Raw genomic sequence first — 25,075 nt, forward strand, 5'->3', positions numbered from 1 at the left:
CCAATCCACTCTGGTGGTCTGGTCCGTTCGGCGCGACCCGAACCGGAGGCCCCGCTTACTGCAGGGGCAGGCGCGGCGCGCTGATCTGCGCCGTTGGCTGGATCCGACGGCCCGCGCGCTCCCGTCTTGCCCCCAGCCAAAAATTCCCCACTCCCTCCCCCCAACCTTCCGGTCCGACTCCGGCCGCCGTGCGGCTCCTACTCGGAGGGACCAAGCGGCGCCCGCCCCAACTCCGAGTCGCCGTACGCAACTGGAGCCCTTTGCCAATTTATAGGAACCGCACCGTCCACGCCTACACGGCACACCATCCGTCCTCCGCCGGCGTCTCTCTCCGCACGATTTCAGGTACAGGATTGTGCTCAGCATCCACCTTCTGTGCCCGGCGTTGCTTCATCAATCGTTAGAATTAGAGCTGCTTGCTCCGCTGCAGCCAAATCGGATTCCTTTTACACCTCCTTGCAAAGTTACAAGTATAATCTGGGTAACATAAGCATGCACTCCTTAACCGTTGCAAATATAATCTGTGTAATAGTAGAAGTTTGCACTCCTTTGCCTTACAAGAGAAAACGCACAATTTTGTCAAATTTATATAAACGGTAGATTTCACTCAGAGTAGCCTTTGTCAATTAAAACCTTTGGGGGTGGAGGCCTGGGGTGTAAGGTTAACTGTACAAGTCTAGATGTTCAATAGGAGTGTTGGCTTCGGGTAGGATTTTTGTGGCAAAATTTTGTTACTATTTGTTTCTTATAATCAACTATAATAAGTGGCAGATGCATCTGCACCCAGTTTGGCGCCTGGCAAAACTTGGTTTTCATTTTTAAGCAACGATGCTAGTAACCAATTCTTCACAGATTACAGAGGTTTGCAGGTTTATCAGATTCATAATAAGAGTTCCCTAAATCACAAGAGACTCTCTAGTATAGGTTTGCCACCATATATTAATATAAACCCTGTACTCCACTGATGTTCTAATAAGTCCACATTGCTTCTGCCAGGTATCCTTGGGCAATGGAATCAAATGCCGTCAACACAGACGACACTTCTGAAGAGGCGAGGGCACTGCCATTGGCCCTCTTTGCCATGGAACACAACAGCAAGAAGCGGCTGCTGTTCGACGTTTCCAGCGGAAACATCCGGGGGATAACCAGCGCGCTATTTCCAGATGCCTTTGTCGAATTCGAGAGCTGTGGCTGGCTTCTCATGGTCCGGCACAAGCCATTCCACTTCCAAGAGCAGGTCGTCTTCCTAGTCCACCCTAGCACCGGCAGGCGGATCGACATGCCGGTGCTTCGCTCCCCCGACAAGTGCTACTTCGTTTTCTACGCTGATCCTCGTCGTGGAAGTGGAGCTCCCCTGGTCGTTGCGTGCTGTTGACACCTGATTTTGGCACAATGCAGAATGCAATAGAGATGGCCTCAAATGACAAAATATTCTAAATGAGAAATTTCACATTGCCGAGTGGAACAACTTTGATGTTTGGACCATAATCATTCGGCATCATATCAAAGACCAAAACTACACTCAGAGTGTCATGTTTAGGTGTTCTGAGTGCTTTCTGGTCAAGTACGCCTCCAGGACAATCTCGGATGAAGGAATGCTCTACATGAATTGTCTTCGTCTCGTCGAATCGGTCGATTTTGACATAAAAATCATCTCAATCCGAGTTCGTACGCAAAAGTTAGAGCTATCTGGATGCAGCCCTGTCAAGAGGCGAAATATGACGCGGAAGACCAGACATGTCTTGGCAAGTGTCTGATGCAATGCGTGAGTGTTTTGGCCCAGAAGATGGCCTCGAATCGGAAAACGTTCAACACGAAAGTTTTTCGTCTCGTCAAAACGGTCAACTTTGCTTTTGGACACATCTTCATCCGAGGTCGTTTACTGCCTCAAAAACCTTGCCGGGGAAAGCTTGCCGCCGTGAACAGTAACCTTGGGGGGAAAGCTTGCCGCCGTGAACAGTAACCTTGCCAGGGAAAGCTTGCCGCCGTGAACAGTAACCTTGCCGGGGAAAGCTTGTCGCTGTGAACAGTAACCTTGCCGGGGGAGAGCTTGCCGCCGTGAACAGTAACCTGCCGGGGAAAGCTTGCCGCCGTGAACAGTAACCTTGCCGGGAAAGCTTGCTGTCGTGAACAGTAGAAACTGTCGAGGCCAATCCGACCAGATGCTGAAGATGGGCTCAAATACTTATCTAGATGGCTTCGGATGAAGAAGTGTTCAACACGGGAGTTGTTCGTAACGTCGAAACGGTCAACTTTGCTTTTGGAGTCATCATCATCCGACGTAGTATACGACCTGCAGAGACGCTGCAAGAGTCGGACGGTCCAGTCAGCTACGTGAACGAGTCCGACTCGAAATTAGAGATGACCCCGTGGAGTATTCAAGATGGCCTTATTTGGAAAAGTGATCAACATACGGATTGTTGGCCTCGTCGAAGCACACATAATTGATATTTGAACCGTCTCCATCGGAAGTCATATACAGATTCCACAGCCCATGCAAGGAGCAAGACAGAAGATTGGACCAGATTCGGGCTGAATCCGAGTGGGACCAGAACTAGGATTCTAGGACGTGAATTGATGTAATTTTCTTGTAAGGAAAGCTTAGATAAATCCTTTGCTTGTACGGGAAGTCCAGCCGCCTCTTATATATGTTGGGGGTGACGGCCGATTGAACAACACCAATCGAACCAATCAATCTATTACACTTTTGTGCTTATCTATCTTTATTCCCTACCCTTGTATCTTTCTTTCTCGTTCTTCGTTCGTTCTTCGCGTTGGAGGGCAGCGATCCACGAGGCTCTAGGGGCGAGCGAATCGACCTAGGGCAGCCCATAGCCGCCGCAATCCTTGACGGGGTCCCTCCCGGGTGCGCGGGGTTTCGGGTCTGCAAAAACACCCGCCGACTGTCTTGCGTATCGCGCTGTCAGTCGGGTCTCCTTCGACGTGAGCTGCGGTGCATCACCCCCGGCGTCGAGGGTACACGGTGACGTGTTCGTGTGTCAACACACTTTTTGGCGACTCCGCTGGGGAAGAAGATCAATCATCATCATCCACCATGTCCGATCTTCCCAAGCCATCTGAGGTAGACGCCGATAACATCATTAAGCCCAGTCTTGATGAGATATCGGCCGATCATCGCCAAGTCTATGAGGAGTACAAGAAGGCGCGCGAGGAGAAGGACCTGCAGGAGTTCCTTGCAAAATTCAAGAAAGATCGCCAAGGCAACATCACTCCGATTGAAGAAATCAAGTTCCCTCCTCTTCAAACTGAACAGGTTAAACCCTCTGTAAGTACTGCCTTTTCTCCTGAGCAGTGGGCTGAGATTGAAAGTCGTATTGCTGATGGTAACAATCTAGTCTATCAAACTTTCATAGAAAATACTAATGCTCAGAAGAATACATCTCAATCATCTAGTGGTAATGATTGTGTAGCTGCTAGTGTGCAAAACCCTAATCTGGCTTTACCTATTGCATCGGCGCCTCCTGTGCCGATGGCTTATTATCCTACCCATACAAATCAGATTGTGACTGCACCCATCAACCCTATTATGAGCATGCCAGGTTCGGTGGCAACGCCGAACCAAACCCTACCTACAGCTACAACCACTCGACCACTACCAAATTTTGGGTCGACATACATGCCACAATTCTTACCTACAGCTAGTAACCTTACTCCTCCTATGCCACTGCCACAAGCGTCATCGTCCACTATGGATGATGGTCTAGCTAATCTTAGAGAGGAGATGGCTAAGATGCTTCGAGAGAATTTTGGAGTTGAGTTACCTCGGAATCGGATTTACCAAAAGCCGTACCCCGAGTACTTTGATGCCATCCAGTGCCCTTCAGGATATAAAATTCCAGATTTTGTTAAATTTAATGGAGAAGGCACAAAAATCACATGGGAGCATGTTAGTCAATACTTGGCACAACTAGGTGAAGCAGGTTCATTGAATGAATTGAAAGTGCGTTTGTTTCCTTTATCATTAACTGGTACTGCATTTTCATGGTTCTCTTCTTTACCACATGGTTCCATTCGGGTTTGGTCGCAGTTAGAGCAGAAATTTCATGATCACTTTTATAGCGGCGACAATGAACTCAAGTTGTCACATCTAACATCGGTTAAACAGAAGCATGACGAATCGGTCTCCGATTATGTCAAGAGATTTAGAGAAACGAAAAACCGGTGTTTTAGTTTGGTGATAACCGAGAGAGACTTGGCAGACCTAGTGCTGAGTGGTTTGAAAACTCCCATTAGAGAAAAGCTAGAAGGCTGTGAGTTCTTAAATATGAACCAAGTCTTACAAAGGGCTTTGGCTCAGGAAAGCCGAAGCAAAGATCTCAAAGAAGTGCATAGATATAAAGCTGATCGACCAAAGATGAACATGGTGGAATATGATAGTGATCACTCGGACGATGAGGGTGATATTTATGCTACTGAATTTGTTTGGCCATCTAAAGCCAAACCCTTTACTTGCAATGATCTGAAACCGATTGATAAGAATCGTGATGAAGAAATGAAGTTTACTTTTAACATTGCCAAATGTGATAAAATATTTGATGCTTTGCTGCAAGCTAAAATTATTAGGATTTCTCACACTTTACCGCCGTTTGAAGAGCTAAAACGGCGTGCTTATTGCAAGTATCATAATTCTTTTTCTCATGCTACTAACGATTGCAATGTTTTTCGACGACAGATACAATCGGCCATTAATGACGGACGATTGAACTTTTCTGAGATGCAAATTGATAAACAGCCTTTTCCAATGAATACCATGGAGTTGGAGGGGAAGAAACTACTCATTCGGCCAGAGGCTGCCGTATCTGCTAATAAAGCTAATGTCATTGTTGGTGAGCCCAGGAAAGACAAGGAGGGCGACAAGGCCTTGGGGAGACAGGTTGTGCTTGACAAGCAACCCGGTGGCAAGGAAATAATCAAAATCACCATCAAGAATCCTACACTCGGGGGGCAACCGCAAGTGCAAGAAAATATTCGTGCTAAATTCGTCAAGCCCAAGGATCCAGAAGTTGACAAGTGGAAGACGAATGAAGCTAAAGTGCAGCGCAAGAAAATCAAGCCAACTTTTGATATGCTGTTGTCCAAGTATGCCAATCATGCAGCCGGTTCTAGCTCTAACCGGTCATCAAATTTGAAGCGCTCAAGGTCACCTCCTCAGGAAGAATTTCAGCATCATGCAAGGCCATATGGGTCGTGGGCGCCGGGACCATGGATGCCGCCACCCCCCTATGTGCCATACTACGTGGGAGGCTTCGATGGAGGATGGTGGCAGCCCCCAATGGCCCCTTATACTTTTCATCCGGGTTGGGCAGAACCAAGGAGGCCCGTTCATGAGAGACTTTCTTATCCCGCACAAGGCCGTTTGAACAATGGTGTCAATCGGCTAGTGCAAGTTAATCAAAAAAGGGTTGGCAAGCAAGAATGGCGTGTTAAGTCACCAGGTGCTGCAACAGTTGAGTCAAGCAAAGGCAAGGAAAAAACCGATACCGACTCACTTATCTTGGGCACCAAAACATTTGCCATACAGCAGCCAATTGTGCATAGCAAACCGACTGAGCCGATACTTTCTATCGCGCCAAAGCACTCGGCTAATGACCATGAAGCAAGCACCAGCCGAGTAAAAACGAGAGATCCTAAATACACTCAGCCAAAGTGGTGTCCTCCAGGGCTAACAAAGACACAGAAGAGGAAACTACAAAGGTTAAGGAGCCAAGAGATGGCAGAACAAGAGGCTGAGAAGCAAAGGGATAAGTTGTTCAATGACACTCGGCCTATGGTACCTACAAAACAAGTGTGGAGGCCCAAACAAATACGAGATACGGTGGCCTCTACGCCTATCACAGCAGCACCTACACTACCAAAAAAGGACGACGCAATCATTGCATCGTCTACGTTACCTATTGCTTCCTCTTCACTCGAACAAATTTCTGAATCGGTGGATGCACTTGAGGAGGAGGCTGATATGTTGGACTATGAGTCTACACCGGTTCATGAAGGTATGGATATCAATATGGTGTATTACTTGCCTGCTGAGTTTCGTGCTGTAGATGAGGAAGGGGAGGTGGCTCAGCTGGATTTTGGCCCTAAAAACACGATATTCGAGAAGCCAAAAGAACCAGTAACGCATCTGAAACCATTATATCTCAGAGGTCATATCAATGGGTCCCCTCTCACTCGGATGCTTGTTGATGGTGTAGGGTTTCGTAGTAATTTCAAAAAAAATTCTACGCACACGCAAGATCATGTGATGCATAGCAACGAGGGGGAGAGTGTTGTCTACATACCCAACGCAGACCGACTGCGGAAGCGATGACACGACGTAGAGGAAGTAGTCGTACGTCTTCACGATCCAACCGATCAAGCACCGAAACTACGGCACCTCCGAGTTCGAGCACACGTTCAGCTTGATGACGATCCCCGGACTCCGATCCAGCAAAGTGTCGGGGAAGAGTTCCGTCAGCACGACGGCGTGGTGACGATCTTGATGAACTACAGCAGCAGGGCTTCGCCTAAACTCCGCTACAGTATTATCGAGGAATATGGTGGCAGGGGGCACCGCACACGGCTAAGGAATAGATCACGTGGATCAACTTGTGTGTTCTAGGGTGCCTCTACCTCGGTATATAAAGGAGCCAAGGGGGGAGGGGGCGCCGGCCAGGGAGAGGGCGCAGGAGGAGTCCTACTCCTTCCGGGAGTAGGACTCCCCCCCCCAATCCTATTCCAATTAGGATTCCCAAGGGGGGAAAGAGAGAGAGGGGGGCCGGCCACCTTCTCCTAGTCCTAATAGGACTAGGGGAGGGGGAAGTGGCGCAGCCACCTTGGGCTGCCCCTTTCTCCTTTCCACTAAGGCCCATGAAGGCCCATATGGCTCCCGGGGGGTTCCGGTAACCTCCCGGTAACCCGGTAAAATCCTGATTTCACCCGGAACACTTCCGATGTCCAAACATAGGCTTCCAATATATCAATCTTTACGTCTCGACCATTTCGAGACTCCTCGTCATGTCCGTGATCACATCCGGGACTCCGAACAACCTTTGGTACATCAAAATGCATAAACTCATAATGTAACTGTCATCGTAACCTTAAGCGTGCGGACCCTACGGGTTCGAGAACAATGTAGACATGACCGAGACATGTCTCCGGTCAATAACCAATAGCGGGACCTGGATGCCCATATTGGCTCCTACATATTCTACGAAGATCTTTATCGGTCAGACCGCATAACAACATACGTTGTTCCCTTTGTCATCGGTATGTTACTTGCCCGAGATTTGATCGTCGGTATCTAGTTCAATCTCGTTACCGGCAAGTCTCTTTACTCGTTCTGTAATACATCATCTCACAACTAACATATTAGTTGTAATGCTTGCAAGGCTTATGTGATGTGTATTACCGAGAGGGCCCAGAGATACCTCTCCGACAATCGGAGTGACAAATCCTAATCTCGAAATACGCCAACCCAACATCTACCTTTGGAGACACCTGTAATGCTCCTTTATAATCACCCAGTTACGTTGTGACGTTTGGTAGCATCCAAAGTGTTCCTCCGGTAAACGGGAGTTGCATAATCTCATAGTCATAGGAACATGTATAAGTCATGAAGAAAGCAATAGCAACATACTAAACGATCGGGTGCTAAGCTAATGGAATGGGTCATGTCAATCAGATCATTCAACTAATGATGTGACCTCGTTAATCAAATAACAACTTATTGTTCATGGTCAGGAAACATAACCATCTTTGATTAATGAGCTAGTCAAGTAGAGGCATACTAGTGACACTTTGTCTGTCTATGTATTCACACATGTATTATGTTTCCGGTTAATACAATTCTAGCATGAATAATAAACATTTATCATGATTATAAGGAAATAAATAATAACTTTATTATTGCCTCTAGGGCATATTTCCTTCAGTCTCCCACTTGCACTAGAGTCAATAATCTAGATTACATTGTAATGATTCTAACACCCATTGAGCCTTGGTGCTGATCATGTTTTGCTCGTGGAAGAGGCTTAGTCAACGGGTCTGCAACATTCAGATCCGTATGTATCTTGCAAATCTCTATGTCTCCCACCTGGACTAGATCCCGGATGGAGTTGAAGCGTCTCTTGATGTGTTTGGTCCTTTTGTGAAATCTGGATTCCTTTGCCAAGGCAATTGCACCAGTATTGTCACAAAAGATTTTCATTGGACCCGATGCATTAGGTATGACACCTAGATCGGATATGAACTCCTTCATCCAGACTCCTTCGTTTGCTGCTTCCGAAGCAGCTATGTACTCCGCTTCACATGTAGATCCCGCTACGACGCTTTGTTTAGAACTGCACCAACTGACAGCTCCACCGTTTAATGTAAACACGTATCCGGTTTGCGATTTAGAATCGTCTGGATCAGTGTCAAAGCTTGCATCAACGTAACCTTTTATGATGAGCTCTTTGTCACCTCCATATACGAGAAACATATCCTTAGTCCTTTTCAGGTATTTCAGGATGTTCTTGACCGCTGCCCAGTGATCCAATCCTGGATTACTTTGGTACCTCCCTGCTAAACTTATAGCAAGGCACACATCAGGTCTGGTACACAGCATTGCATACATGATAGATCCTATGGCTGATGCATAGGGAACATCTTTCATATTCTCTCTATCTTCTGCAGTGGTCGGGCATTGAGTCTTACTCAATTTCACACCTTGTAACACAGGCAAGAACCCTTTCTTTGCTTGATCCATTTTGAACTTCTTCAAAATTTTGTCAAGGTATGTGCTTTGTGAAAGTCCAATTAAGCGTCTTGATCTATCTCTATAGATCTTAATGCCTAATATGTAAGCAGCTTCACCGAGGTCTTTCATTGAAAAACTTTTATTTAAGTATCCCTTTATGCTATCCAGAAATTCTATATCATTTCCAATTAGCAATATGTCATCCACATACAATATCAGAAATGCTACAGAGCTCCCACTCACTTTCTTGTAAATACAGGCTTCTCCGAAAGTCTGTATAAAACCAAATGCTTTGATCACACTATCAAAACGTTTATTCCAACTCCGAGAGGCTTGCACCAGTCCATAAATGGATCGCTGGAGCTTGCACACTTTGTTAGCTCCCTTTGGATCGACAAAACCTTCTGGTTGCATCATATACAACTCTTCTTCCAGAAATCCATTCAGGAATGCAGTTTTGACATCAATCTGCCAAATTTCATAATCATAAAATGCGGCAATCGCTAACATGATTCGGACGGACTTAAGCATCGCTACGGGTGAGAAGGTCTCATCGTAGTCAATCCCTTGAACTTGCCGAAAACCTTTTGCGACAAGTCGAGCTTTGTAGACAGTAACATTACCATCAGCGTCAGTCTTCTTCTTAAAGATCCATTTATTTTCAATTGTTTGCCGATCATCGGGCAAGTCAACCAAAGTCCATACTTTGTTTTCATACATGGATCCCATCTCAGATTTCATGGCTTCAAGCCACTTTGCGGAATCTGGGCTCACCATCGCTTCTTCATAGTTCGTAGGTTCATCATGATCTAGTAGCATGACTTCCAGAACAGGATTACCGTACCACTCTGGTGCGGATCTTACTCTGGTTGATCTACGAGGTTCAGTAGTATCTTGATCTGAAGTTTCATGATCATTATCATTGGCTTCCTCACTAACTGGTGTAGGTGTCACTGAAACAGTTTTCTGTGATGAACTACTTTCCAGTAAGGGAGCAGGTACAGTTACCTCATCAAGTTCTACTTTCCTCCCACTCACTTCTTTTGAGAGAAACTCCTTCTCTAGAAAGGATCCATTCTTGGCAACGAATGTCTTGCCTTCGGATCTGTGATAGAAGGTGTACCCAACAGTTTCCTTTGGGTATCCTATGAAGACACATTTCTCCGATTTGGGTTCGAGCTTATCAGGTTGAAGCTTTTTCACATAAGCATCGCAGCCCCAAACTTTAAGAAACGACAACTTTGGTTTCTTGCCAAACCACAGTTCATTAGGCGTCGTCTCAACGGATTTTGATGGTGCCCTATTTAACATGAATGCGGCCGTCTCTAGAGCATAACCCCAAAACGATAGCGGTAAATCAGTAAGAGACATCATAGATCGCACCATATCCAGTAAAGTACGATTACGACGTTCGGACACACCATTACGCTGTGGTGTTCCGGGTGGCGTGAGTTGCGAAACTATTCCACAGTTTTTCAAATGTACACCAAACTCGTAACTCAAATATTCTCCTCCACGATCAGATCGTAGAAACTTTATTTTCTTGTTACGATGATTTTCAACTTCACTCTGAAATTCTTTGAACTTTTCAAATGTTTCAGACTTATGTTTCATTAAGTAGATATACCCATATCTGCTTAAATCATCTGTGAAGTTGAGAAAATAACGATATCCGCCACGAGCCTCAATATTCATCGGACCACATACATCGGTATGTATGATTTCCAACAAATCTGTTGCTCTCTCCATAGTACCGGAGAACGGTGTTTTAGTCATCTTGCCCATGAGGCACGGTTCGCAAGTACCAAGTGATTCATAATCAAGTGGTTCCAAAAGTCCATCAGTATGGAGTTTCTTCATGCGCTTTATACCGATATGACCTAAACAACAGTGCCACAAATAAGTTGCACTTTCATTATCAACTCTGCATCTTTTGGTTTCAACATTATGAATATGTGTATTACTACTATCGAGATTCAATAAGAATAGACCACTCTTCAAGGGTGCATGACCATAAAAGATATTACTCATATAAATAGAACAACCATTATTCTCTGATTTAAATGAATAACCGTCTCGCATTAAACAAGATCCAGATATAATGTTCCTGCTCAACGCTGGCACCAAATAACAATTATTTAGGTCTAATATTAATCCTGAAGGTAGATGTAGAGGTAGCGTGCCGACCGCGATCACATCGACTTTGGAACCGTTTCCCACGCGCATCGTCACCTCGTCCTTTGCCAGTGCTCGCTTATTCCGTAGTCCCTGTTTCGAGTTGCAAATATTAGCAACAGAACCAGTATCAAATACCCAGGTGCTACTGCGAGCTCTAGTAAGGTACACATCAATAACATGTATATCACATATACCTTTGTTCACCTTGCCATCCTTCTTATCCGCCAAATACTTGGGGCAGTTCCGCTTCCAGTGACCAGTCTGCTTGCAGTAGAAGCACTCAGTTTCAGGCTTAGGTCCAGACTTGGGTTTCTTCTCCTGAGCAGCAACTTGCTTGCCGTTCTTCTTGAAGTTCCCCTTCTTCTTCCCTTTGCCCTTTTTCTTGAAACTAGTGGTTTTGTTAACCATCAACACTTGATGCTCCTTTTTGATTTCTACCTCCGCAACTTTCAGCATTGCGAAGAGCTCGGGAATAGTCTTGTTCATCCCTTGCATATTATAGTTCATCACGAAGCTCTTGTAGCTTGGTGGCAGTGATTGGAGAATTCTGTCAATGACGCAATCATCCGGAAGATTAACTCCCAATTGAATCAAGTGATTATTATACCCAGACATTTTGAGTATATGCTCACTGACAGAACTATTCTCCTCCATCTTGCAGCTATAGAACTTATTGGAGACTTCATATCTCTCAATTCGGGCATTTGCTTGAAATATTAACGTCAACTCCTGGAACATCTCATATGCTCCATGGCGTTCAAAACGTCGTTGAAGTCCCGATTCTAAGCCGTAAAGCATGGCACACTGAACTATCGAGTAGTCATCAGCTTTGCTCTGCCAGACGTTCATAACATCTGGTGTTGCTCCAGCAGCAGGCCTGGCACCCAGCGGTGCTTCCAGAACGTAATTCTTCTGTGCAGCAATGAGGATAATCCTCAAGTTACGGACCCAGTCCATGTAATTGCTACCATCATCTTTCAACTTTGCTTTCTCAAGGAACGCATTAAAATTCAACGGAACAACAGCACGAGCCATCTATCTACAATCAACATAAACAAGCAAGATACTATCAGGTACTAAGTTCATGATAAATTTAAGTTCAATTAATCATATTACTTAAGAACTCCCACTTAGATAGACATCCCTTTAATCTTCTAAGTGATTACGTGATCCAAATCAACTAAACCATAACCGATCATCACGTGAGATGGAGTAGTTTTCAATGGTGAACATCGTTTATGTTGATCATATCTACTATATGATTCACGCTCGACCTTTCGGTCTCCGTGTTCCGAGGCCATATCTGCATATGCTAGGCTCGTCAAGTTTAACCTGAGTATTGTGCGTGTGCAAAACTGGCTTGCACCCGTTGTAGATGGACGTAGAGCTTATCACACCCGATCATCACGTGGTGTCTGGGCACGATGAACTTTGGCAACGGTGCATACTCAGGGAGAACACTTCTTGATCATTTTAGTGAGAGATCATCTTATAATGCTACCGTCAATCAAATCAAGATAAGATGCATAAAAAGATAAACATCATATGCAATCAATATAAGTGATATGATATGGCCATCATCATCTTGTGCTTGTGATCTCCATCTCCGAAGCACCATCATGATCACCATCGTCACCGGCGCGACACCTTGATCTCCATCATAGCATCGTTGTCGTCTCGCCAATCTTATGCTTCCACGACTATCACTACCGTTTAGTAATAAAGTAAAGCATTACATCGCGATTGCATTGCATACAATAAAGCGACAACCATATGGCTCCTGCCAGTTGCCGATAACTCGGTTACAAAACATGATCATCTCATACAATAAAATTCAGCATCATGCCTTGACCATATCACATCACAACATGCCCTGCAAAAACAAGTTAGACGTCCTCTACTTTGTTGTTGCAAGTTTTATGTGGCTGCTACGGGCTTAAGTAAGAACCAATCTCACCTACGCATCAAAACCACAACGATAGTTTGTCAAATAGACTCCGTTTTAACCTTCGCAAGGACCGGGCGTAGCCATACTTGGTTCAACTAAAGTTGGAGAGACAGTCGCCCGCAAGCCATCTATGTGCAAAGCACGTCGAGGGAACCGGTCTCGCGTAAGCGTACGCGTAAGGTTGGTCCGGGTCGTCTCGTCCAACAATACCGCCAAACCAAAGTATGACATGCTGGTAGGCAGTATGACTTGTATCGTCCACAACTCACTTGTGTTCTACTCGTGCATATAACATCAACATAAATAACCTAGGCTCGGATGCCACTGTAGGGTTTCGTAGTAATTTCAAAAAAAATTCTACGCACACGCAAGATCATGTGATGCATAGCAACGAGGGGGAGAGTGTTGTCTACATACCCAACGCAGACCGACTGCGGAAGCGATGACACAACGTAGAGGAAGTAGTCGTACGTCTTCACGATCCAACCGATCAAGCACCGAAACTACGGCACCTCCGAGTTCGAGCACACGTTCAGCTCAATGACGATCCCCGGACTCCGATCCAGCAAAGTGTCGGGGAAGAGTTCCGTCAGCACGACGGCGTGGTGATGATCTTGATGAACTACAGCAGCAGGGCTTCGCCTAAACTCCGCTACAGTATTATCGAGGAATATGGTGGCAGGGGGCACCGCACACGGCTAAGGAATAGATCATGTGGATCAACTTGTGTGTTCTAGGGTGCCTCTACCTCAGTATATAAAGGAGCCAAGGGGGGAGGGGGGCGCCGGCCAGGGAGAGGGCGCAGGAGGAGTCCTACTCCTTCCGGGAGTAGGACTGCCCCCCCCAATCCTATTCCAATTAGGATTCCCAAGGGGGGAAAGAGAGAGAGGGGGGCCGGCCACCTTCTCCTAGTCCTAATAGGACTAGGGGAGGGGGAAGTGGCGCAGCCACCTTGGGCTGCCCCTTTCTCCTTTCCACTAAGGCCCATGAAGGCCCATATGGCTCCCAGGGGGTTCCGGTAACCTCCCGGTAACCCGGTAAAATCCCGATTTCACCCGGAACACTTCCGATGTCCAAACATAGGCTTCCAATATATCAATCTTTACGTCTCGACCATTTCGAGACTCCTCGTCATGTCCGTGATCACATCCGGGACTCCGAACAACCTTCGGTACATCAAAATGCATAAACTCATAACGTAACTGTCATCGTAACCTTAAGTGTGCGGACCCTACGGGTTCGAGAACAATGTAGACATGACCGAGACATGTCTCCGGTCAATAACCAATAGCGGGACTTGGATGCCCATATTGGCTCCTACATATTCTACGAAGATCTTTATCGGTCAGACCGCATAACAACATACATTGTTCCCTTTGTCATCGGTATGTTACTTGCCCGAGATTTGATCGTCGGTATCCAATACCTAGTTCAATATCATTACCGGCAAGTCTCTTTACTCGTTCTGTAATACATCATCTCACAACTAACATATTAGTTGTAATGCTTGCAAGGCTTATGTGATGTGTATTACTGAGAGGGCCCAGAGATACCTCTACGACAATCGGAGTGACAAATCCTAATCTCGAAATACGCCAACCCAACATCTACCTTTGGAGACACCTGTAATGCTCCTTTATAATCACCCAGTTACGTTGTGACGTTTGGTAGCATCCAAAGTGTTCCTCCGGTAAACAGGAGTTGTATAATCTCATAGTCATAGGAACATGTATAAGTCATGAAGAAAGCAATAGCAACATACTAAATGATCGGGTGCTAAGCTAATGGAATGGGTCATGTCAATCAGATCATTCAACTAATGATGTGACCTCGTTAATCAAATAACAACTTATTGTTCATGGTCAGGAAACATAACCATCTTTGATTAACGAGCTAGTCAAGTAGAGGCATACTAGTGACACTTTGTCTGTCTATGTATTCACACATGTATTATGTTTCCAGTTAATACAATTCTAGCATGAATAATAAACATTTATCATGATTATAAGGAAATAAATAATAACTTTATTATTGCCTCTAGGGCATATTTCCTTCAGATGGTGGTGCTGTGGTAAATCTTATGCCCTATTCGGTCTTCAAGAAATTGGGTTTGCCTGATGAAGAATTGATCAAGACCAATATGGTGCTTAACGGGTTTGAAGGCAAAGAGAAAACTGAAGCCAAAGGTGTGATGTATGTGGAGCTTACAGTCGGAAGCAAAACTTTGGCTACTGCATTCTTTGTCGCTGAGGTGCAAGGTAACTACAACGTCATACTAGGCCGTGATTGGGTTCATGCAAACCAGTGCGTGCCATCCACTATGCACCAGTTTTTGATTCAGTGGGTTGATGATGAAGTGGAAGTCATTCATGCGGATAACTCGGCCTGTGTTGCTTTGGCCGATGCATCGGTGGATTGGCAACATCCCAATGCTACTTGCTTGACGGGACATGACTTATCAGAGTTTGATTTTCTCAGTGCAACCAAGAATGGTTTTATGCCCGTCTCTTTAAAGCCGACTGAATGCAATCGGCTCCAAGGTATGATATGTTTAAATGGATTCTAGCTCTGAGTGGTTACAAAAACGTCTTGTGAAATATCGGTCCAGCGAGAACGATATGTATGAGTCTATAGAGGAGTTGGATGACATGGATAAACTTGGACAAGGTTTTACGTCGGCCGATCCATTAGAAGAGGTAGATATTGGAGATGGTTCAGTCACTCGACCGACATTTATAAACAAAAATTTGAAAGCCGATTGTAAAGCTAAGTTAATCAAGCTATTGAAAGAATATGTTTGTTGCTTTGCATGGGAATATCATGAGATGCCAGGGTTAAGCCGAGAGCTAGTGGAGCATCGGTTGCCTATAAAGGCAGGTTTTAGACCTTATAAACAGTCGGCCAGAAAATTTAATCCGAAAACATATGACCGGATCAAGGAAGAGATCGGTCGACTGCTTGAAGCTAATTTCATTCGACCTTGCAGGTACGCCGAGTGGATTTCTAACATTGTCCCAGTGGAGAAGAAAGGATCCGGCAAGTTGAGGGTGTGCATTGATTTCAGAGATTTGAATAGGGCTACACCCAAAGATGAGTATCCTATGCCAATAGCCGATATGCTTATTAATGATGCTTCCGGGCATAAGGTTATTAGCTTTCTAGATGGTAATGCCGGATACAATCAAATTTTTATGGCCGAAGAGGACATGTACAAGACTGCTTTTCGATGCCCTGGTTTCATTGGTTTATTCGAGTGGACAGTGATGACATTCGGATTAAAAAATGCTGGAGCCACATATCAAAGGGCTATGAATTTGATTTTCCATGATTTACTCGGTATCATACTTGAAGTTTATATTGATGATATTGTTGTCAAATTGGATGCTTTTGAATCTCACTTGGCCGATTTGCGTTTAGCTTTTGAAAGAATGAAAAAGTATGGACTGAAGATGAATCCTTTGAAGTGTGCTTTTGGCGTGTCAGCTGGAAAGTTTTTGGGTTTCATTATTCATGAAGATGGCATAGAGATTGATCCCAAAAAGATAGAGGCTATACAGAAAGTGGAGGCTCCAACATGCAAGAGAGATATGCAAAAGTTCCTTGGCAAGGTCAACTATTTGAGAAGGTTCATAGCTAATCTGTCAGGGAAAGTTGATGCATTTACTCCTATCCTTCGGTTAAAGGATGATGCTGATTTCACTTGGGGGGCAAAACATCAAGAAGCATTTGATATGATCAAGAATTATTTGTGCACTCCTCCGGTGATGAGAGCACCCAAGCATAGGGAACCCTTCAGACTTTACATTGCAGCAGAGGAAGAAGTTATTGGTGCTGTTCTAACTCAAGAGACCGAAGAAAAAGAGCATGCCATCACTTATTTGAGCCGCCGCTTATTGGACGCAGAGACAAGGTATACATTTATTGAGAAATTATGTCTATGCTTATATTATGCTTACACAAAACTGAGACATTATTTAGTGCCGAGTGCTTGTGTAGTAGCTTGTCAAACCGATGTCATTAAATACATGTTGCATAAGCCAATTCTTAGTGGTAGAATTGGCAAGTGGGCTTATGCTTTGATTGAATATGATTTGGCTTATGAATCTCTAAAGTCCATGAAAGGCCAAATTGTTGCTGATTTCATTGTTGAACATCGGATTAATGACAAGAATGATGTTGATATGAACCTTATTTCATTAGTACCATGGATATTATACTTTGATGGGTCAGTTTGTAGCAATGGACAAGGTGTTGGTATTGTTTATATATCTCCTCATGGTGCTGTTTTTGAAGCCTCATGCCGCTTAGAATATTTTTGCACAAACAATCAAGCCGAATATGAAGCATTGTTATTCGGCCTAGAGATGTTACTTGCTATAGGTGTTACACATATTGAGGCTTATGGTGATTCGTTACTAGTGGTACAACAAATATCCAAAGTCTTTCAATGTTTGGACGAATCACTTAATGTTTATCTTGATAAATGTCTAGATATAATCTCTACTTTGGATTGTTTTAGCATTGCACATATATCTAGACATGACAACTGGAAAGCAAATGAGTTGGCACAACAAGCATCTGGATACCATGTTGATCATGGCATGTTTCATATTTCTCAAGATCCGATGTCTTGTCTTACCAGTATAGAAGAGGCCGAACCGGAACCCACTGATTTGGTCATTAACAAAAAATCTGGTGCAGGTGACAATTCCGACTGGAGGAAGCCCGTTGTTGCTTACTTGCGTAATCCGAGTGAAAGGGTGGACAGGGCTGTTCGGCGTATGGCTTTTAAATATACTATGAGGGATGATGATCTTTATCGCCGAACAGTTGATGATGTTCTTTTAAAGTGCTTGGATGAGGACCAAGCAAGAGTTGCTATGGGAGAGGTACATGAAGGCATTTGTGGTACTCACCAGTCGGCTCCCAAGATTAAATGGTTATTACGACATGCTGGGTTTTATTGGCCGACCATGATTAATGATTGCTTCAGATATTATAAAGGGTGCGAAGCTTGTCAAAAATTTAGTGATATTCAATTGGCTCCCGCTGCTATGTTGCATCCTATTATCAAGCCGTGGCCTTTCAGAGGATGGGGTTTAGACTTTATTGGGCAAATCCATCCGTCTTCTTCAAAGGGGCATCGGTTCGTATTGGTGGCAACTGATTATTTCACTAAGTGGTCTGAAGCAGTACCTCTCAAGAACATGACGCATACGGAGGTAATTAAATTCATAACCGAGCACATTATTCATAGATTCGGTATTCCTCAAACGTTAACTACAGATCAAGGTTCATCTTTTATGTCACACCAAGTCAGAGAGTTTGCCGAATCTTATAACATAAAATTGCTCAATTCCTCCCCATATTATGCCCAAGCTAATGGACAAGCTGAGTCTAGCAATAAAATTTTAATCAAGCTCATCAAGAAGAAGATTGAGGATAATCCAAGGAGATGGCATGATTTGTTGTCTGAGGCATTATGGGCACATAGAATCTCAAGGCATGGTGCTACGAAAGTGACTCCATATGAGCTAGTATATGGTCAGGAGGTTGTTTTACCAGTGGAAGTAAATTTGAATGCTTTGAGAATAGCCAAACAAAATGATTTATCGGCAATAGACTTCTATAACTTGATGATGGACAACATTGATGAGGTTGCTGATAAATGTTTGGCTGCTTTGAATGCCATAGAGAGAGATAAGTTGAGGGTGGCAAGGGCTTACAATAAGAAAGTCAAGTTGAAGAATTTTCAAGTTGGTGATCTCGTCTGGAAAGTGATTCTACCGATTGGTTCAAGAGATAGAAAATTCAGGAAGTGGTCTCCAAGTTGGGAAGGTCCTTTTAGGATTACAAGAGTTGTTCCCGGAAATTCATATTTGGTGGAATCAATACAGGGGGTATTGTTACCTCGAGCTCTCAATGGCAAATATTTGAAGAAGTACCACCCGAGTGTGTGGCAGGAAGCCTAAGTAGGCAACGGCCGATATACGATTATCGCCCTTAGCACAAACATGGCCGATAAATAATTATCGCCCTGAGAAAAATGAATGGCCGATGGAGTGTTGACATCGTCCTTAGAACAAACATGGTGCGAATTATTTTTCGGCATGCAAGCTTTGCCGAAAAACAGGGGGGCCTGTGTTGACACCTGATTTTGGCACAATGCAGAATGCAATGGAGATGGCCTCAAATGACAAAATATTATAAATGAGAAATTTCACATTGCCGAGTGGAACAACTTTGATGTTTGGACCATAATCATTCGGCATCATATCAAAGACCAAAACTACACTCAGAGTGTCATGTTTAGGTGTTCTGAGTGCTTTCTGGTCAAGTATGCCTCCAGGACAATCTCGGATGAAGGAATGCTCTACATGAATTGTCTTCGTCTCGTCGAATCGGTCGATTTTGATATAAAAATCATCTCAATCCGAGTTCGTATGCAAAAGTTAGAGCTATCTGGATGCAGCCCTGTCAAGAGGCGAAATATAACGCGGAAGACCAGACATGTCTTGGCAAGTGTCTGATGCAATGCGTGAGTGTTTTGGCCCAGAAGATGGCCTCGAATCGGAAAACGTTCAACACGAAAGTTTTTCGTCTCGTCAAAACGGTCAACTTTGCTTTTGGACACATTTTCATCCGAGGTCGTTTACTGCCTCAAAAACCTTGCTGGGGAAAGCTTGCCACCGTGAACAGTAACCTTGCCGGGGAAAGCTTGCCGCCATGAACAGTAACCTTGCCGGGGAAAGCTTGCCGCCGTGAACAGTAACCTTGCCGGGGAAAGCTTGCCGCCGTGAACAGTAACCTTGCTGGGGGAGAGCTTGCCGCCGTGAACAGTAACCTGCCGGGGAAAGCTTGCCGCCGTGAACAGTAACCTTGCCGGGAAAGCTTGCTGTCGTGAACAGTAGAAACTGTCGAGGCCAATCCGACCAGATGCTGAAGATGGGCTCAAATACTTATCTAGATGGCTTCGGATGAAGAAGTGTTCAACACGGAAGTTGTTCGTAACGTCGAAACGGTCAACTTTGCTTTTGGAGTCATCATCATCCGACGTAGTATACGACCTGCAGAGACGCTGCAAGAGTCGGACGGTCCAGTCAGCTACGTGAACGAGTCCGACTCGAAATTAGAGATGACCCCGTGGAGTATTCAAGATGGCCTTATTTGGAAAAGTGATCAACATACGGATTGTTGGCCTCGTCGAAGCACACATAATTGATATTTGAACCGTCTCCATCGGAAGTCATATGCAGATTCCACAGCCCACGCAAGAAGCAAGACAGAAGATGGACCAGATTCGGGCTGAATCCGAGTGAGACTAGAACTAGGATTCTAGGACGTGAATTGATGTAATTTTCTTGTAAGGAAAGCTTAGATAAATCCTTTGCTTGTACGGGAAGTCCAGCCGCCTCTTATATATGTTGGGAGTGACGGCCGATTGAACAACACCAATAGAACCAATCAATCTATTACACTTTTGTGCTTATCTATCTTTATTCCCTACCCTTGTATCTTTCTTTCTCGTTCTTCGTTCGTTCTTCGCGTTGGAGGGCAGTGATCCACGAGGCTTTAGGGGCGAGCGAATCGACCTAGGGCAGCCCATAGCCGCCGCAATCCCTGACGGGGTCCCTCCCGGGTGCGCGGGGTTTCGGGTCTGCAAAAGCACCCGCCGACTGTCTTGCGTATCGCGCTGTCGGTCGGGTCTCCTTCGACGTGAGCTGCGGTGCATCACCCCCGGCGTCGAGGGTACACGGTGACGTGTTCGTGTGTCAACACGTGCATCCAGATCATGAGTGTCGTTCCGACTGTCCATGTCGCGTGCCCTGGAGACGTGTACTGGTGCGTCCACAAGCATACCTGCCAACTGCACCTGTCGGAAGCAATGTGCAGATCCTTCCACAACACTTTGATCATGGACGTGGCACTGGTCGGGACACAGGCCGTCTGCGCCGAGTTTCTCGGCCAGATCCTGGTCTTCGACATCACAGAAATGACCTGGAGGGCGGCCTCTTGTCCAGAGTGGAGCATACAAGACGCCCACTACCTTGTTGCGTCCATTGGGAAAGTTGTGATTGTATCGTGTCCCCGTGCGAGTGCTTTCAAGTTCTTACAGCTGGACATGGAACCGCTAGCGTGGTCGCCCCTCCATGACCAGGAGCTTGAGGACACCAGCTGGTTTCTTTCCAAGGGCCAGTCCATCCGTGTGAAGGAGGAAGGCAGGAGGAAAGTCTACACTTTCCATCCAAGAGGACGTGGTAACTTGGAGACAGAGAGCTCGGATGGATGGACAATAACATCAGGGCCTGCCACATTGAAGACCATCACGAATATTTATGCATATGATTTAGTTGCTGGGACTATCGAAACGGTTATACCAGCGTCGATCGTCACGGAAGTGAGCTGCTGGGTTCGGCCTAGTACATTCGCTACTCCAAGATAAACCAATATATTGAGTGTAAGGTCTCCCTGAAGTTCCATGCAAAAAAAAGGTCTCCATGAAGTTGGTTTACTTTTGCTTTTTTTCTCACTCTTTAGAGAGCATCTTCCTTCTTTTAGCTGAAGCAGCTTTGTACTGCTCAACAAATGATGATTAGAGACTAATCTTTATTATTGTTATGAAATCCTCTTGTAAATTTGGTTGTATAATTTATAAGCAATTGATAGCAAGCATAGTTTGAATGATCAGAAAAGGAAAAGTTGAGATCTCTCCCTTGGTCTAGTGGTAGAAAGCTCCGAGGTGAGTTGTCGATGACCAGGGTTCGAGGACTCATCTTCTATAAGAATAAGACAGGGGGGTCATTTCCCCTCTGTTCTCATCTTTTTTAAGGAAAATACTAAATATCATGATAAATCTTCATATAATGGTGACTGGGATAGGTCAGGGTGTACCAGAGCTGCCTCCTAGAGACCCAAGGGCCAGGGCATCCGCTCGGCTCATCGATAGGGTGGTGCCATCCCAAGTATTGTCACTATTTCTCTAGGTCGAGTCCTAGGTTGTCAGTTAAACATATTTAACTGGGATCTAGTTTTGGTCGCGTTGTTGAGCCGCTCGCTCGACAACAGGCTTGTGGTGATGCGAGATGGTGTGCATCATTCTTGGCCTGGTAGATCATCCAATGAGCCTCCTCCTCGGGTGGGGTCTGACATTGCTCCTTTGGGGTGGGAACTTGGCTTTTCCGCGATATGCTTTGGCGTGGGTCATGCGATGTCTCGCCGCTCCTGAACGCGTTTGCTGGTACCGGTTCGCCGGCTGTCATGGCGGGCGGGTGCGCGCACGGGGGGGGGGGGGCTCCCGCACCGTGGTTAGGGTTTTTCGCCCACGTGTGTTTGAATATCACATTGTGGTCTGCTGCGGCATCCAAGCCCTTGATCAGGTTTTGGCCGTGCCCGACCGGTGCCTTCTTGGGTGCCTTCGGATTGTGATCATCCTTCAGGTTCTCCTCGTATTGGAGGATCTGCTGCCAACGATCCTCAAAATCTTGAATCTGCCTGAGCAGCTCATTATTGTCTTTGGCCACCTTCCTTGATGACTAGAGTAGCCTCAGACGAGCTTCATTGTGGTGAGGGCTACCCAATGATTTGTTCGGTATTTCCTCGTCCTAGGGGGTGGCTCGCTTAGCGGCCGAGGTTCCCCCTCTTTGCCACATGTGCTTAGCACGTGGTGGACTCTCCCTCTCGGGGTCATAATCGGGGTCGTCCTCGGGGTTGTTACAGTTGCCAGTTTCGTTGCCGTTGGTTGTGTCCACCATGTAGCACTCATAGGTCGAGGTTGCCCGCCACTTACCCAAGGGCACTGTGGCTGGTGGTCAGCTATTTGCAAAATCACCGACTTCCTCTTCTGTCTTCTGCCTCCTCGGAGGCTCCTTCGAGGACGTCTGTGAGATCTTCGATGTTGGAGACGATATGGGTGGTGGGTGAGTCGAAAAAATTGACTTCTTCTGGTAGTTTCAAGATCAATGTGACATAGAGATCGAGAGAACAAACGTCTGCTGCTCTGGATATGGCGAGATGCCAAACCCGTGAAGATCATCTCTTCGCAGCAGTCCGCGGTGTACTCCATGTCGCTAAGTCTTACAACCCGCCCTGGAGAGAAGGTCTCGACCTGGTCGAGGTGGCCAGTCGAGTTGGCGATGAGGGTGATACCAGCGAAGACGAACAACTGTCCCGGTAGAAAGGTCATGTCGAAATTGATCCAATAGTTGATCTGAACCTCCATCGAGCCACGACATTCACCTAGCAGGACCACCACTATCGGAGCTAAATCTGTCAGATCCCTCGCTAGAGTATCCTAACTTGGCATGAGGGTGACATGGATAAGGGTTTTACCTAGGTTTGGGCTCTCAAGGAGGAGATAATACCCTACGCCTTGCTCTTGGTTTTACCGCGTTGGAGTGTATACAGAGTACAAAGTACCAAGGGATTGTAACATGTCCTATCGATGAGCCTGTCCCCCGGTCTATATAACACACCAGGGGTCCCAGGGTTACAGAACTTGGCAGGCTACATCGACGAAGGTAGAGTCCTCCACATCTACCATATACTTGGATTATACTCCAAGTCTTATGGAATCTTCACGTATCTCGCCATGGGCCTCCCAACACGGCCCAGGGCTGAACCAACTTAGGGGTCCTCATCCCGGGCCACCAGACAAGGAACCGTCATGGTGAGAGGCCCCTAAACCGGGACACTGACACTTGCTATAGGCTTAACACTGTCATGAGCATTCTTTGGATCACGCCTTGCATATCACTTTGTCATCAATTAATCTTCTTCTTTTTCTATCACAATCTCTTGAGATACATAATGAATTCTTCACTTGAACTCTTCTTTTGTAATCATGTTCTCAAGATCTTGACCCTCCATCGCTTAACTCATATGCTAGTGTAAGACAATATTTGAGTCACACACAAGAACTCCATCTTCTTTCACTTTCCTCTTCTTTCAACCTTGAATCCAACATATGGTCCCCAAACATTTGCTTATGGAAAAAATTTCAAGTATAACTCAATACAAACACTAGTCCATATGGATTGTCCTTAATTACCACAACCATACATGCCGGCACCATGCAGTTTCATTGTGAAACTTGTCATCTCGGGAGTGGAGGAAGAAGCCAGCAATAAGGATTGATAACCAACTTGTGGTGGAGGCTCAAGGAGAAAAAATGTGAGCCTTTAGTGGCGTTCCAGGAACTTCGTGGTTACTTGCACCACTCTAACTCTGATTAGGTTCCTTCATTATCAGGATAAACCTTCATCTCCTCATGTCTCGATTATCCCTATACTCGAGTTTATTTACTTGTGCTTTGTATTTGATAGTCTTGGCGCTTCAAGTTATTTATCTTCTTATAGGTTCTTTATCACTTGTGTTATTATATAACTTGTGCTCAACTTGTTTAATTTAAGTTGTTGGTACACTTAGTTGAGCCTCAACTTGTATTTGTGTTTGAAAACTAAATGAGTAGTTTATTTATACATTTCTTGAAACCAAATCCATAATTGTTTTATAACACCTATTTTGCTTCTCTATGCGACATGGTCATTTCACCACGCACTCTTCCACATGGGTCGTAGCACAATAACATTGTCTGTACTATATTTTTTCCTTATTCTAATTCTATATTCCCATTTTCTCTTTACTCATCTTAACTTTTGTTTTTCATCCTTTATATTTTGTGTCTAGTTTTATTGTTATTAACATTTCCTTCACATGTAAGAATCCTTCTGAAATAGTATGAGGTAATTCTTTTTTTGATAATTAAATATGACGTAATTCTTATTGATGTGCATGTACATTTATTTCTACATGCAAGGACATTTATGAAAATACATGTCCACTTTTCGATAAACGCAAACATTTATTTTGATACATGTGAACATTTTTCGTCACACATGAACATTTATTTTTTGCATACAAGAACATTTAAAAAAATTATAGACATTTTAATAAGTACATACATGTTAATTTTTATTCATGGACATGGAAAAAATTTAATACGCCTTAAAATTTTACTTATTTATTACTGAAACGATTATATGAACATTTTATATTTTCTCCTATTTTCTTTCTTATTACTTTTAGATTTTTCCGTGTTTTTGAGAAAAAAAGTCTAGAAGGCCGAAAATAGCGCGCGTCGGCCCGCAGGCATTCCTGGTGTGGCCCATGTGAGCGCGGCACCACCGCTGCAGCTCGCAATGCGCCCCACATCT

The 25,075-nt window shown here is 44.9% G+C and overlaps 1 protein-coding gene across 1 annotated transcript; it reads left to right on the forward strand.

Moving 5' to 3' along the window:
- Positions 1–4: 4 nt before the first annotated feature.
- LOC125519192 (uncharacterized) lies at positions 5–21,306 on the forward strand. Its single transcript, XM_048684068.2, has 4 exons — positions 5–345; positions 997–1,365; positions 8,848–8,857; positions 20,653–21,306. The coding sequence occupies exons 2-4, from the start codon at positions 1,010–1,012 to the stop codon at positions 21,304–21,306; spliced, it is 1,020 nt and encodes a 339-aa protein (XP_048540025.1). The 5' UTR covers positions 5–345; positions 997–1,009.
- The last annotated feature ends 3,769 nt before the right edge of the window (positions 21,307–25,075 follow it).

This window comes from Triticum urartu, chromosome 7A (genome assembly GCF_056163025.1).
Source record: "Triticum urartu cultivar PI428250 chromosome 7A, HENAU_Tu73, whole genome shotgun sequence".
Taxonomy (NCBI): Eukaryota; Viridiplantae; Streptophyta; class Magnoliopsida; order Poales; family Poaceae; genus Triticum; species Triticum urartu.

Coding starts and splice junctions, on each gene's coding strand:
- LOC125519192 (XM_048684068.2), top strand. CDS start 1,010: ATGGAATCAAATGCCGTCAACACAGACGACACTTCTGAAGAGGCGAGG.